The 16181-nt window shown below is 42.0% G+C and overlaps 1 protein-coding gene across 20 annotated transcripts in view; it reads left to right on the top strand.

Moving 5' to 3' along the window:
- AMBRA1 (autophagy and beclin 1 regulator 1) overlaps positions 1 to 16181 on the top strand; it is a 237122-nt gene that overhangs the window by 170297 nt on the left and 50644 nt on the right. For all 20 annotated transcript variants that reach the window (XM_066251426.1, XM_066251422.1, XM_066251424.1 and 17 more), the window contains one exon: positions 15674 to 15784. In XM_066251426.1, the coding sequence (XP_066107523.1) occupies positions 15674 to 15784 (111 nt within the window). The remainder of the gene's footprint in view (positions 1 to 15673; positions 15785 to 16181) is intronic.

Here is a 16181-nt window from a genome sequence, read left to right as displayed (position 1 = left end):
GGGGAGCCCTGGCCGGTTGGCTCAGCGGTAGAGCGTCGGCCTAGCGTGCGGAGGACCCGGGTTCGATTCCCGGCCAGGGCACACAGGAGAAGCGCCCATTTGCTTCTCCACCCCTCCGCCGCGCTTTCCTCTCTGTCTCTCTCTTCCCCTCCCGCAGCCAAGGCTCCATTGGAGCAGAGATGGCCCGGGCGCTGGGGATGGCTCTGTGGCCTCTGCCTCAGGCGCTAGAGTGGCTCTGGTCGCAATATGGCGACGTCCAGGATGGGCAGAGCATCGCCCCCTGGTGGGCAGAGCGTCGCCCCTGGTGGGCGTGCCGGGTGGATCCCGGTCGGGCGCATGCGGGAGTCTGTCTGACTGTCTCTCCCCGTTTCCAGCTTCAGAAAAATGAAAAAATGAAAAGAAAAAAATAAAAAAAAAAAAAAAAAAAAAGATCGAGGGGGACAGACTGTCTGGGTCAGTAGGGCAGAATGCCTTAAAGTAGCTAGTTACTAAGATTTTTGTCATACCCACTTCTGGCAGAATCAGGATGTAGTTTTTACAAAATTCCCAACATATATATATATATATATATATATATATATATATATATTGACAACACATCATCAGGAATAGCTAATCCTTTGACTTTACTCAAAAAATAGTAGCCTTTTTACAAAAACCAAATCATAAAAAAAAAACACACACACACAAACAAAAAAACCCAATTCAGCTGGATGCTCATCTCAATGTTGTGATCACAGGTCCCCAAATTAACAATATTTCCCTTGGACCTACTTGTGGAAAACTTGTAAGATCGTTCATCTTACAAATGTTTTCTTCATTCCAAAGTGAATGTGAAGTTGGTAGTCAAGAGCAAGTATTCTGTAGTCCACGATCTGATCTGACGTCACCTATGATCCCATCTCAAGGGGCTTCCTTGTTAGCCCTAAGAGCTTAGCTTTTCTGTCCCTGGGTTAATAGCACCGTGGCAGTGATCACAGTGAAGTGACACCATGCTGTCCTGGGAGCTCCAAAGTCTCCTCTAAACTAAGAGAGCCAGGCTGTGGATTAGAGACTATCACAGGCCTGGCCTCTTTCTTACTTGTTGGCCCCAACTGACTCAGCCCAGTAATGCTGTACCCTGAAATGTACAGGTGTGATTTGACAGGAGCTTTTCACCCTTTACAAACTGGGCCTCCTAATGAGAATGTAGGCTCATAGAGCAATAATGCACCTGTAGGTGGCCTGTAAGGAAAGTTTTAACAAAAGAGTTGGTTAAGAAGCTAATTTATTTTCTTGCTTTAACTCTTGTCATGTGCTGAGTGGGGGCGGAAGAGGAGAAGAGGGTGGGGAATGCTGCTGCTGAAAGCATTTATCTTCCTTTCTGCCATCTCCCAGTGTTTATTACCCTGTGATCGACAGATGAGGAAAGCTGCCAATCAAACCCACGTTCAGCATATTTCCATTTCCCTTCTTTGCAGATTTTAGGCTTTTGAAATCTGCATCCTCTTTGTAGCAGTAAAGGTCGTTCCCTCCTGCTGCTAACAAGCCCAAGACCCTTTGGTCCAATTCCACTCACTTGTGCTTCTACCAAACAATAAAAGCTGCAGGAGTCTCAGCAATTTAAGACAAGTGATTGGTGAGAGCTGTTCAGTGTTGAGTCAGTCGCTCTCGTTACCTTTCTGTCTCACCTCTTTCTCCCTCAATCCTTTCCCCCGCCTTCCCTTCTCTCTGCCCGTCCTTATGCCGCTGAGGCACTCCCTTTAAGCAGCTCCATTGTGTGCCACAAGGAGAGGATGACAGCTTTCCTGACTCTTCCTGGCTTCACTCAGGGACCTCCAGCCTAAGCCAATGTCCTCCCAGCATCAGGGGTTGCTGGGACCTAAATATAGGAAATGCCAGGTTGTGGGGGATGTGGAAGTGGAGGTAGAGTAACTCTTAATAATTCGTATCCATGTCTTCTGTCAGAAGTAGAGGTTTTTAAGGAAATCCCTGCCTGGTGGGAGTGAATTCTAGACTTTTGATTTTTGTTTTGGGGTTGTTGGGGTTTTTTTCTCCATTTCTCCTGAATGCTGTTCCTAATCATTTCCCAGTAACATGTGTTCTTGTGAGCTTATTTGTTTTTATCTTAAATAATGTTTGCGGGTAGAAGAAAGGTAATGATACTCAATTTTTGAAAATGCATGTTCTGCTTTCATAATTACTTATCCCAATTACATCATTAGTGTTAAGTGTAGATAATTGCTTCATTAGGATGTATATATTGAAGAAGGGCAGGTCTTCAGAATGGTGATGAAAATGGGCCTCAACTTCTTCATCTACCCACACAGGAGTACCTTAGCTTGATTTCAGAGAGCTGGGTGGTACCAGCTGTCCTGTCAGCAGTCAGGATTAATCCTGGGTTTTAATGTGATGGGTGGAAGGGGTGAGGACCCAGCAAAGAGCCTTTTACTTCCTTTGCTGTAGGGTGGTGCTACATTGCTGAACTCTGGATGAAACTGTTACCTTCAAGGCAATGTGATTGAATCATTGACAATCCTCGAATTAGGAGGCAAAACGTAGTCTCGTGGCAGCCCTCCTGCCTTTGGACTTTCTGAAGCTCACCATGTCTAATGTCATGTGCCCTATGCTCTGTTTGACCCCTTTAAATGGCATGTAACTGCCAGGCCTAGAGGTTACATTCTCCCGTCAGACTAACTACTTACCTGTAGATTTGAATATGACTGATTTCATAATATGCCTGTGAATGACTTTGTGTGCATGCTGCCTAGTTGTGCATCTCCTCTTGATTTCAAGGCATGTTAAAAATTAATACCAATACTGCATGCTTCCAGTTATATGAGCACCTAAAACAGATTCATAGAAACAGTAAGTAGAATTGTGGTTACCAGGGGCAGGGGAAGGGAGGGGAACTATTTAATAGGTATAGAGTTTCAGATTTGCAAGATGAAAAAATTCTGAGGCTGTATTTCACATCAGTCTGTATATACATAACACTACTGAACTGTACACTTAAGATGGTTAGGATGATAAGTTTATGTTATGTATTTTTTACCACAATTTTTTAAAAGTTAATATCAGATTCTTTATACTACTTACTCTGGATAGAAAGGCTGTATCTCCTATTAGTCTGTTATAAAGCTACTCTGCTGCGGCTGTGTACCTGGTTTGAAATGTTTTGAGAATATTTTTGATGAGACTGTGACACACAGAAATCTTTCATGGCTATTTCTTTTCCCTTCCTTGCACAGTCTGTATTCCAGGTCTTACTGACTTCCTTGTTGAGTTCTCAAACTATCATTTGTTTTATTGGCCTCATCAAATGCCTGTGACCTCAAGAATATATTTCTTGGGTCTGCCCCTGAAGTTCATAATTTATGTGTGAACCAAAGCTACTCATGTTCTTAGGAGCAGGAGCTTTGGAGCCTTTAGGAGTTTATTGGACAGTAAAATTATGTTGCTTTAAGGCAGCGGTTCTCAACCTGTGCGACCCACAGGTTGAGAACCGCTGATTTAAGGGGTACAATTTCTGCTAAGAGAATGTCATTGACATCTATATCTACAAAATATTTTCCCTTTATTTATGTTAAATATATTTCAAATGAGTGTTGTCTAATGATTGACACCAGTTTAAGTGACCAGTTAGAACAGTTTTTAAGCAGCCTAAATCTGATAGGTAGACCACGCACTTTTTTTTCTTCTTCATTTTTCCGAAGCTAGAAACGGGGAGGCAGTCAGACTCCCGCATGTGCCCGACCGGGATCCACCTGGCATGCCCACCAGAGGGCGATGCTCTGCCCCTCTGGGGCGTCACTCTGTTGCATCCAGAGCCATTCTAGCGCCTGAGGCAGAAGCCACAGAGCCATCCTCAGCACCCGGGCCATCTTTGCTCCAATGGAGCCTCGGCTGCTGGAGGGGAAGAGAGAGACAGAGAGGAAGGAGAGGGGGAGGAGTGGAGAAGCAAATGGGCGCTTCTCCTGTGTGCCCTGGCCGAGAATCGAACCCGGGACTCCTGCATGCCAGGCCGATGCTCTACCGTTGAGCCAACCGGCCAGGGCCGATCATGCACTTTTTACTTAGAACATTTTCTATGTCAGAATTATAGACACACACATGGTATACTTATTGGGGATTTTATTTTTGTTTTTACAGAAAATGGTCTCCTTTAATACTTTTTTTAAAATAAGACAGTATTTTAAATGTTTATTGATTTTAGTGAGAGGTAGGGAGAAAGTGAGAGAGAAACAGGAACATCGATCTGTTCCTGTATGTGCCCTGACTGGGGATCAAACCAGCAACCTCTATGCTTTGGGATGAAGCTCTAACCAACTGAGCTCTCTGGCCAGGGAATCCCTTAATACTCTTCCTTTTTATTTTAGCCTCAGGAAAAAGTAAGGATAATTTGAGCTATAAGTAATATCTCAGACTTGATCTTTGAAAACCTAGTTTTTTCCTCAAAAGGAAATAATTGTGTTTCCTTCAGACACTTTTATGATTGCTGGGTTTCATGCGGTATTTTCTATAAATGAAAAACATTATCTTATTCTTCTGTGAACCTGTGGTTCAGTTATAAACATACAATGGAACATTAATTAGGTATAAAAAGGGGTGAAGTACACCTGTGACAGAGATGATGAACTTTGAAAACACTCTGCCAAATGAGAGAAGCCAAATGCAAACAGCCACCTGTTATATAATTGCATTCATATAAAATGTCTAGAGACAGAAACTATATTAGTGGTTGCCTAGGGCTAGGGAGGGAGTGGGGCAGAGTAGAGGGGAATGACTGCTAATGGATAGGGAATGGGGGGGATAGGGTGATGAAAATCCAGAAATTAAACAGTTGTGATGGTTGTTAGGAAATTTATTATTATAATGGTTACACAACAATGTGAATATACTAAAAACCTTTCAGTTATATACTTGTAAGTAGGTGAATTGTGTGGTATGTAAATTATATATAAATGAAGCTGTTATTTTTTTTTTAATTTTTTAATTTTTTTTTTGTATTTTTCTGAAGCTGGAAACGGGGAGAGACAGTCAGACAGACTCCCGCATGCGCCCGACCGGGATCCACCCGGCATGCCCACCAGGGGCAACGCTCTGCCCACCAGGGGGCGATGCTCTGCCCCTCCAGGGCGTCGCTCTGCCGCGACCAGAGCCACTCTGGCGCCTGGGGCAGAGGCCAAGGAGCCATCCCCAGCGCCCGGGCCATCTTTGCTCCATTGGAGCCTTGGCTGTGGGAGGGGAAGAGAGAGACAGAGAGGAAGGAGGGGGGGGGTGGAGAAGCAAATGGGTGCTTCTCCTATGTGCCCTGGCCGAGAATCGAACCCGGGTCCGCCGCACGCCAGGCCGACACTACTGCTGAGCCAACCGGCCAGAGCTTAATTTTTCTTAAGTGAGAAGCGGGGAGGCAGAGAGAATTCTGTATGCATCCCAACCGAGATCCACTCGGCAAGCCTCCTATGGGGCAGTGCTCTGCCCATCTGGAGCCATTCCTCTGTTGCTCAGCAACCAAGTCATTTCTGTCCCTGAGATGAGGCCATGGAGCCATTCTCAGCACCCAGGGCCAATTTACTCCAACCGAGCCATGGCTGCAGGAGAGGAAGGGAGGAGGGGTGGAGAAGCAGATGGGTACTTCTCCTGTGTGCCCTGACTGGGAATTGAACCAGGGACTTCCACACGCCGGGCTGATCCTCTAGCACTGAGCCGACTGTCCAGGGCTTTTATTTTTATTTATTTATTTTTAGTGAGAGAGACAGAAAGAGGGACAGAGATGAGAAGCATCAATTCTTCATTGCAGCACCTTAGTTGTTCATTGATTGCTTTCTCATATGTGCCTTGACTGGCGGGCTCCAGTGGAGCCAGTGATCCCTTGCTCAAGCCACTGTGACCTTTGGGCTCAAGTCACTGACCATGGGGTCATATGTATGATCCCATGTTCAAGCCAGTGACCCCACACTCAAGCTGGCTACCTTAGGGTTTCGAACCTGGGTCTTTGTGTCCCAGGCCAATGCTCTATCCACAGTGCCACTGCCTGGTCAGGCAAAGCTGTTATTTTTAAATAGTTTGGACATTTTCCTTAATGTCAAAACTGTAAATGGGGACTGGGAGAAACTTCTGTTGTTGGGAGAAGTCTGCTATTTGCCATCACGGATTCTTTTCAGGTTCCCAGGCTATAGAATCATTGATTATGCTCTTTAATAGTGTTAAAATGGTGGTAAGATGACAAAGTGAATGTGATAGTGTTTAGTTATACCCCTGCTTAGAACAAATATAAACCTCCATTTGAATGAGGCTTTCTGTAAAGAAATGTTCTTCCTAGAATGCCATTCAGTATATAGAGAGGAAACATATTCTTTTTTTTTTTTTTTTTAATTTTTCTATTGATTTGACGGGGTCAGGGGAGAACGAAGCATCAACTCAGTGTTCCACGTAGTTGTTCCATTTAGTTGTGCACTCGGTTGGTTCTGGTGATATGCCCTGACTGGGTATCAAACCTGCAACCTCGGCACACTGGGACAAGGCTCTATCCTCTGAGCTACCTAGCCAAGGCCAGAAAAATGCTTTTTTTGTCTAAATAATCTTGTGTTGTATTGCTCTAATAATTGTTTTTCATAGACAGAAAGCAATTTGTTAAAAAGAATTAAATCTATCAGACTACAAATAACTAAACATAAAAATGCACATAAGGTGTGGGTGGGCATTATACACTAAAAAAAAATAATAAGCCAGTAAACAGATAAAAAGATGCTCACCAATACTCTAAATTATTAAAGAAATGCAAAGGGATACCAAAAATGAGATTGCCATTTTTTACTCCACAAAGCCCCAAATTTATACTGAATAATATTTTTATGCCTTTTTTTTTTTTTTTTTAACAGAAACAGAGAGAGCGATAGACAGGGATAGATGTGCCTTGATCGTGGGCCTTCAGCAGACCAAGTAACCCCTTGCTCAAGCCAGCGACCTTGGGTCCAAGCTGGTGAGCTTTTGCTCAAACCAGATAAGCCCGCGCTCAAGCTGGTGACCTCAGGATCTGGAACCTGGGTCCTGGCATCCCAGACCGATGCTCTATCCGCTGCGCCACCGTCTGGTCAGGCCCGAATAGTATTTTTTAGTAATAGCCTTATAGAGGTAGAATTCATATACCATGTAATTCACCTATTTAAACTGTACAGCTCAGTGGTTTTTACTATAGTCACAGATTTTTACAATCATTGCCACTATATATTTTAGAGCATTTTTGTCACCTGCTAAAATCCCCATACCCCTTAGTATTTATTTCTTTAATTACTCTCCCTGTCACTCTCTAGCCCTAGGCAACTACTGATCTACTTTTTGTTGTGATAGCTTTGCCTGTTCTAGACATTTCATGTAAGTGGAATCATACAGTATGTAGTCCTTTGTGACCAGCTTTCTAAGAAGAATTTTGAAAAGTTGGTAAGTTGTTCATGGTAGAAACCTAACCTGGGGTTTCTAGTCTCAGTTCCACTGACCAATTAGCATGCTGGTTCTTGGCTTTATATCACAATCAAGCAGAAAAATAGTAATTGTGTTTCCAGGTTGAGTGTTTGTGCCCCCAGTTCCATTCTTGTCTGTCTTCCAGCAGCAGTATATCGAGATGTCCTTTCTGAATGAGGCAGCCTCAAATTAAACAATTTTATAGGACCAAAATATAATTTGTTTCCTTCTTTGTAACTTGTGCCCTTTTTTACCCTCCCAAATTAGCTTTTCTGATAGATTTGCTAATGATTCCTATTGTTCATGTTTTTACTGTACTGTTGAATCATACTCTTCATTTCCTTGCTCAAGAACAGATCTTGAAGAGAGGCTAAAAAAACTTTAGAAAAAAGGCAGCTTCTTATTCTCCTTTCCAAGCAACAAAAGAAGAGTCTGAGAGAAGCAGAGGCAGAGATGCATGTGACTGTCATGACAATTAAAATTTTATTCCTAGGCCCTGTCTGGGTAGCACATTTAGTTAGAGTACTGTCCAGATACGCCAAGGTTGCAAATTTGATCCCCAGTCAGTGCATGAACAAGAATCACCCAATGGCCTGACCAGGTGGTGGCACAGTGAATGGAGCATCAACCTGGGATGCTAAGGACCTAGATTTGAAACCTTGGGATAACTGGCATGAGAGTGGGCTTGCCAGGTTGAGTGGGGGATCATGGACATGACACCATGGTTGCTGGCTTGAGCCCAGGGGTCACTGACTTGAAGCCCAAGGTTGCTACTTTGAGCACAGGGTTGCTGGCCTTGAACAAGGGGTTACTGGCTCAATTGGAGTCCCCCCAGTCAAGGCACATAATAGAAGCAATCAATGAACTGCCAAAGTGCCACAACTGTGAGTTGATGCTTCTCATCTCTCTCCTTTCCTGTCTCTCTTTTTCTCGCTTAAATTTAAAAAAAAAAAAGGTTTGTAATATTCATCATATAGACCTTAACACATTTTTTTAAAATTTTATACCTAAGTATTTATTTAGTCTAATATAAATGCTATTGTATTTTAAGTTTCAAACACCGATTACTCAATTGCTTATTGCTGGTATTTAGGAAAGCAGTTGACTTTTTTGTATATTAACTTTATATGCTGCAGCCTTGATAGAATCACTTACTAGTTGCAGGAGTTAATTGTTTTTATTATTTGGAGTTTTCTACATAGGCATCATATCATCTGTAAATAAAGACTGTTTTATTTGTTTCTCTCCAATCTGTATACTTATTTACATTTTTTGTCTTACTGCACTAGCTAAGACTTCCATACAGTACAGTGTTGAAGAGGAGATATAATACTTGCATGTTCCCAGACAAGGTTGAAAAGTTTATAGTTTTTCACTGTTAAGTATGATTTTATTTTATTTCATTATTTTATTTTCTTATCAGCATCATAGATTTAATTAAGAAAGCAAATTGGTAAGTTTTCTACTGTTCTGAAAATGGCATATAACATTTGCTATAGCAAAAGTTGAATGTTAGTTTCTTTTTTTAAAATTAATTTATTGAAGTGATATTGGTTAATAAAATTATATAGGTTTCAAGTGTACGTTTTTTTCTTTTGCCCTTAGAGAGAGAGAGACAGGAAGGGAGAGAGATGAAAAGCATTAGCTTGTAGTTGCAGCATACATGCCTTGACCAGGGGGTGGGGGTGGGGGGCTCCAGCCGAGCCAGTGTTCTTGGGCTCAAGCCAGTGAACATGGAATTATGTCGATGATCCCTGCTCAAGCCGGTCACCTCAGGATTTTTAACATGGGACCTCAGTGTCCCAGGTCAAGGCTATATCCACTGTACCACCACCAGTCAGGTTGAAGTGTACATTTCTATGATACATGATCTGTACACTGCATTGTGTGCCTACCACCCAAAGTCAAATCATCTTCCACCACCATACACTTGTATGATTTTAGCTATAAATTTTTTTTTATAGATACCTTTATCAAATTGAGGAAATTCTCCTTTCTTCCTAATTTGCTGGTAGTTTTTATCAAGAGTAAGTGTTGGGCCTGACCAGGCAGTGGCGCAGTGGATAGAGTATCGGACTGGGATGCCGAGGACCCAGGTTCGAGACCCCGAGGTTGCCAGCTTGAGCACGGGCTCATCTGGTTTGAGCAAAAGCCCACCAGCTTGAACCCAAGGTCGCTGGCTCCAGCAAGAAGTTACTCGGTCTGCTGAAGGCCCGTGGTCAAGGCACATATGAGAAAGCAATCAATGAACAACTAAGGTGTTGCAACGCGCAGTGAAAAACTTATGATGGCCCTGGCCGGTTGGCTCAGCGGTAGCACACAGGAGAAGCACCCATTTGCTTCTCCACCCCTCCGCCGCGCTTTTCTCTCTGTCTCTCTTCCCCTCCCGCAGCCAAGGCTCCATTGGAGCAAAGATGGCCCGGGCGCTGGGGATGGCTCTGTGGCCTCTGCCTCAGGCGCTAGAGTGGCTCTGGTCGCGGCATGGCGACGCCCAGGATGGGCAGAGCATCGCCCCCTGGTGGGCAGAGCGTTGCCCCTGGTGGGCGTGCCGGGTGGATCCTGGTCGGGAGCATGCGGGAGTCTGACTGTCTCTCCCTGTTTCCAGCTTCAAAAAAACACAAACAAACAAAAAACAAAAAAACTAATGATTGATGCTTCTCATCTCTCTCTGTTCCTTTCTGTCTGTCCCTGTCTATCCCTCTCTCTGACTCACTCTGTCTCTGTAAAAAATAAATAAATAAATATTTAAAATTTTTAAAAAAAGAGTAGGTGTTGGATTTGGTCAAATGCTTTTTCTGGTTCTCTTTATATGGTCATAAGATTATCTTCTTTATCTTGATGTGATGGATTATATTAGTTTAATTTCAAATGTCAAACCAACCTTGCATATCTGGAATAAATCCCACTTGAATATAATGTGTATATTTTTTATACATTTTTAAACTTGATTTGCTAATACTTTATTGAGGATATTTGCTTCTATGTTGATGAGAGATGTTAGTCTATAGGTTGTTTATTTTCCCTTCAATGTCTTTATCTGCTTTTGGTATTGGATAATGCTGGCCTCATAGAGCGAGTCAGGAAGTAGTCCCACTTCTGTTTTCTAGAAGAGATTGTAGAAAGTTTCTTTTACTTTTTTACAGAGAGAAGGACAGACAAGAAGGGGGAGAGATGAGAAGCATCAATTCTTTGTTGCTGCACTTTAGTTGTTCATTGATTGCTTTCTCATATGTGACTTGACCCGGGGGATATAGCAGAACGAGTGACCTTGGGCTCAAGTTGATGTTTGGAAGAATTTACCAGTGAACCTACTTGAGCCTAGATGCTTTCTGTTTTGGGAGGTTATTAATGATTGTATCAATTTAATAGTTATAGGTTTATTCAGATTATCTCTTCTTACAAATTTTGCTAGACTGTGTGTTGACCTGTTACCAATTTAATATAGGTTATCAAATTTGCAGGTGACAAGTTGTTACTAATAGTCTTTCATTATCCTTTTAGTATCTATAGATTAGTAGTGATGGCCTTTTGTTTTTGATATTAATAATTTGGTTCTTCTCTTTGTTTCTTAGTTAGCCTGGCTAGAGATTTATTAATTTTATTAATCTTTTCAAAGATCCAGCTTTTGGTTTCATAGATTTTTTTTCTCAATTGATTTCTTATTTTCAGTTCATTGACTTCTGCTCTGATTTTTCTTTTATTTAGATTAAATTTGCTCATTTTGTTTTCCAAGATATTCTTTTTCTAATATATGCATTCAATGTGGTAAATTTCCCTCTTAGCACTACTTTGCTGCATCCGACAAATTTTATTAAGTTGTGTTTTCATTTTCCTTTTGTTCAAAATATTTTATAATTTCTCTTAAGATATCTTATTTGAGCCATGTGTTATTTAGAGTGTGTTGCTTAATTTCCAGGTATTTTAGGATTTTCCAGTTATCTTTTTTTTTTTTTTTTTTTGTATTTTTCTGCAGCTGGAAACGGGGAGAGACAGTCAGACAGACTCCCACATGCGCCCGACCAAGATCCACCCGGCACGCCCACCAGGGGGCGATGCTCTGCCCCTCTGGGGCGTGGCTCTGTTGCGACCAGAGCCACTCTAGCGCCTGGGGCAGAGGCCAAGAAGCCATCCCCAGTGCCCGGGCCATCTTTGCTCCAGTGGAGCCTCGCTGCGGGAGGGGAAGAGAGAGACAGAGAGCAAGGAGCAGGGGGAGGGGTGGAGAAGCAGATGGGCGCTTCTCCTGTGTGCCCTGGCCGGGAATCGAACCCAGGACTTCTGCACGCCAGGCTGACGCTCTACCACTGAGCCAACAGGCCAGGGCTCAGTTATCTTTTTGTTACTGATTTCTATTTTAATTCCCTTGCAGTCTGACAGCATACTTTGTAAAGAGTCTAGGGCCTAGACATTTGATCTTAATTCTAAAATTAAGTACTTTTCTCTCTTGGCGCTGGCACATTATTTGGGCCAGTATCTTAAAGGACTTTTACGAGATGTTGATTACAGACAGTACCCATATTAGAAAAGCATACAGAGATTGGAGTAAATGATCAAAATAATTCAATGGTAGTCATTTATTAAACACTTATTATTTAACATCACATTACATTTATTGTTTCAGTTCTCCCAACAATTCTATAAATTGTAGGTATTATTATTATACCTTTTTTTAAAGGACATGGACATTGAGCTAGATGTGCAATAACTATTTTCTTTTTTTAGATTTTATTTATTGATTTTAGAGAGAGGAGAGAAAGAGAAAGGCAGGGGTGAGGGAAGAGAGGGAAACATCAACTCACAGTTGCTTTTCTGTGCCTTGACCAGGTAAGCTCGGGGTCTCGAACCCAGGACCTAAGCAATCCAGGTCAGCATCTTATCTGCAGCACCACCACAGGTCAGGCACATTATTAACATCTTTTTTTTTACAACTTATCTTGTTTCCTTATCTGTAAGGCGAGGCCAAGGGTGCTGCTAAACATCCTGCATTGCATGAAACTCACCCTACCTCCTACACAAAGAATTATCTGGCCCAAAATATCAACAGTGGAGGTTGAGAAACTGAGTCTAGCTTGTTCCATTCTGTTGTTATGGAGAAAATCTTGTGGCCTCAGAAATCCCTCAGTGTCTCAGGATTTGGTTTCTGAAGTTAAGTGCTTCCTATATATATAAATACTTTGTCACTCAGTCCATTACTTATTCTGGCACATTTCCTGTGTCTTCACCTCAATGGCCAGAGGTTACTAAATGATTGGGTGTTTTAGTAGGGTGGCAGTTTTTCTTCCTGATGTTTCTGAGAGAAGGCTTGTTTGGCCTGCAGTTCTTGCAGAGGACCTGGTGATAGTAATCTGTTGTTGGCATCCTTAACTCCCTAATCTATGTTTACATGGCACTGAAAACTGACTTTCCCTGGTGCCAGGCTTTTCTTCTCAGCACTCTGGCATTATTGGCAGAGAATACCTCCCCAGTCTCTTGCACACGTTTATTTATCACACAGCTGTTCTCCAGAAGACATTTCGCCAGGCACGCACAGGGTGCGCTTCTAGAGCTGTGGGTTGTTCCCAGTTACAGATCCACAGTACTCGTAAGGCATCTGGGATTTTCCTGAACTCTTTTCCTGTTCATAGCTCTCATCTTCTCCCCCATATTTTAAGTTCATAGAATATGGGGTTTATTTTTATTTATTTATTTTCTACCTACTTTTAGTGACTAGTGTTTTTTCATCATATACTGAGAAAAATCAGTTCACCTCTTTTTTCTTTGGATTATTTCCTTTTCTCTGAGAAGTTGGAGGAAATAAGGAACTAAAGTAATTTGAGAGAGACTAGTGGTCAAAGGGAGATGTCAACCACCTAGATAAGCAAGCTAGGGGAACACTTCATAAGCTCAATGGAATTGAGACTGGGTCAGAGTGAAACTGAATAATTATGTCCTGGGAAGTGGTAGACCTTAGAATTAAAAAATGGCCTGACCAGGCAGTAGTGCAGTGGATAGAGCGTTGGATTGGGATGCAAAGGACCCAGGTTCGAAACCCCAAGGTTACCAGCTTGAGCGCGGGCTCACCAGCTTGACCATGGGGTCTCTGGCTTGAGTGTGGGATCATAGACATGACCCCATGGTCGCTGGCTTGAGCAAGGGGTCACATGCTCTGCTGTAGCACCCCCCCCCCAATCAAGGTACATATGAGAAAGCAATCAATGAACAACTAAGGTGCTGCAACAAAGAGTTGATGCTTCTTATCTTTCTTCCTTCCTGTCTCTCTGTGCCTATCTGTCTCTCTGTCTCTGTAAAAAAAAAAAAAAAAAAAGGAATTAAAAAATGTTTTTTATTATCAGAGAGGCCTAGAAAAATGAAGAAAAATTTCTATTAAGAAAGTCCTATAGGAATCTTAACCTCTTCATGATCCAGAAGTTTAGGAAAGTTTCTGATCAGATGTAATTATTATAGAATTTTCTGTAAAAGTTAATAAGAAAGGCATATATATATTTACCTCATTTTTTAATTTTATTGATTTTTAGAGAGAAAGGAAGAAGGAGGTAGAGAAACATTTTGATTTGTTGTTCCACCTATTTATGCATTCATTGGTTTATTCTTGTACGTGCCCTGACCAGAAATTGAAGCCACAACATTGGCATACCAGGATGACATTCTGTTCGACTGAGCTTCCTGGTCAGGACCTTATTTACCTCATTTGAGTGATGTGCCACAGGACCATCAATAAGGGTTTAATGTCAATGGGCTCATTGACAGCAACCCCAAATTCTGTCTTCCTCAGGCCTTAGGGAGATCATAACCATTTGGGGCTATGTCTTTGAATCTGTAAAATTTTCAAGAATATGTTGTTTTTGGAATATTCATTTCTCTAGAACAGTGTTTGTCAACCTCTTTTTCATTATTACTCTGCTAAGGAGCTTTTTTGGACATTTTTTCCCTAATCAGCTCTACTCCCATGAAATTTTAATACCATAGATATGCTATGTGTCTGTTTATATACTGCATCACTCAGGGAGGGGGATTAGCAGTTGTATTAACATTTTTTTCCCCCATGAGCTACTTTTTACCCCCTTGAGGGCAATATTACCCATATTGAGAATCATAATCTAGAAATACCATCATCTTGGAAGTGAGCTATTACAGTATTTGTACCTTTCTTTACAAATAGAAACTGGGACAAGGACACTATCAGTAAACTAATGGTGGGAAGTCTTTTCATGCAGTGACCTGCAGCACCTGGAGAAGAATAAGAAGAGTGCTATTTCAGGGCTTGTGTAGAAGACATTTTCTCTCTGAATAATGTCTTGACCATTTGGGGAAAGAATTGGAAAACATCAGGAGTAGCAGAACAATAAATGCAGTTCTCTAAAAGTAAAAGTAACACACACACCCTTTTACAGTGACGTGCAGAGGAGGAAGACAGTGATACTGAATAATATAGGTATAGAATTGTCCACTGTCCTGAGACTAGTAAGTTCTACCAAGTTCCGTTTCTCAAAGCAGGAGTTGATTTGCAGCAGAGAATACCATTTATAAGTTGCTAGGTTGTCTAGCATATAAGAATGTTCTCCCAAGAGGGTTTGGCTCTGTCTAATCAGAAGGGTGGTTGTGTATGAAATGCACTTTGGGAGGAGGAGGAGGAAATGACATGTTCATGTAAATGAAATACAACTGCAAATTAAAGTGTCACCCTGTTTTAAAAAATCCATTTTTTATTTAATTGGTTACCAAGGAAAAAATGTCATACAGAGTGTATATCTCAGGGAAAGTTAAATCGTGAGATGTTACAAGTGAACCTGGATTCAAGGAACTTCTCATGGAGTAGGGTGGGATTATAAAATATTGTCTTAATAAAAATATTTTGACTCTGATAAATTAGGTATCCTCTCTTTTTCACTTTTTGTTTCTCACATTTTCATGAAAACTCATCTGTCTATTCAGGTTGTGCTCTTACCAGACAGGATGTATACAGTATCTGCCACGTGGTTGCCACTAAGTAAATGTTTAAGTAATAATGGGAGGGGCTGATGAATGGGATTATATTTCCATGTAGAATTGTTCTTGAAAACCATGTCTGGTTTCTCTTTGAGATAGAGACTTGACAGGTGGGACTCGCCAGCCTTCTTCAGCCCTGCTGGGTTCTTCCCCTTCCCTCTCTTCTACTAATCCCAGTGTTGCTTTATGTTCTCAGTGGAAACATGTGGATACAGATGATAATGTGCTCTCTTTGTTCCCCCACTAGGGGCAGTGATCGGTGATGGACAGTCCGCTGTGGCCAGTAACATTGCCAATACTACCTACCGGCTCCAGTGGTGGGACTTCACCAAATTTGACCTCCCAGAAATCAGTAATGGTAAGCAGAGGTGGAGTTGGGGTACCGGTGGAAGGGGTCTGTCTTACTGGTGAGCCAGAACTCGGAAACCCACGGGGCACAGGACTTTTCATCATCTCCTTGACAAGCTAATTGCCATGTTCCATTTCTGCAACTCTCTGTTAAACAGTTCAGCAAACATATCTAGAGTAGTGAACAACACTAGGTACAGTACTAGGAACAGCTCTAAAGCGGACACAGGAATGAAGATGTCTGTGCCTTGAGGAGCTTACTGGCGAGCAGGTCATTGTTCAAAGCCTAAAAGGTTAGGTGGAACTGAGGAAAGAGGGGTGCGTAGGGACTGAGAGCTGACATTGTGACCCTGCGGAAAGACTATAGTGATACTAAATTTATGTATTAATCCAGATCTGAAGGGAAT

The sequence above is a fragment of the Saccopteryx bilineata genome, chromosome 1, assembly GCF_036850765.1.
Source record: "Saccopteryx bilineata isolate mSacBil1 chromosome 1, mSacBil1_pri_phased_curated, whole genome shotgun sequence".
Classification (NCBI taxonomy): Eukaryota; Metazoa; Chordata; class Mammalia; order Chiroptera; family Emballonuridae; genus Saccopteryx; species Saccopteryx bilineata.
The sequence above is the reverse complement of the archived record's forward strand: the minus strand, read 5'-3'. Positions and strand labels throughout refer to the sequence as shown.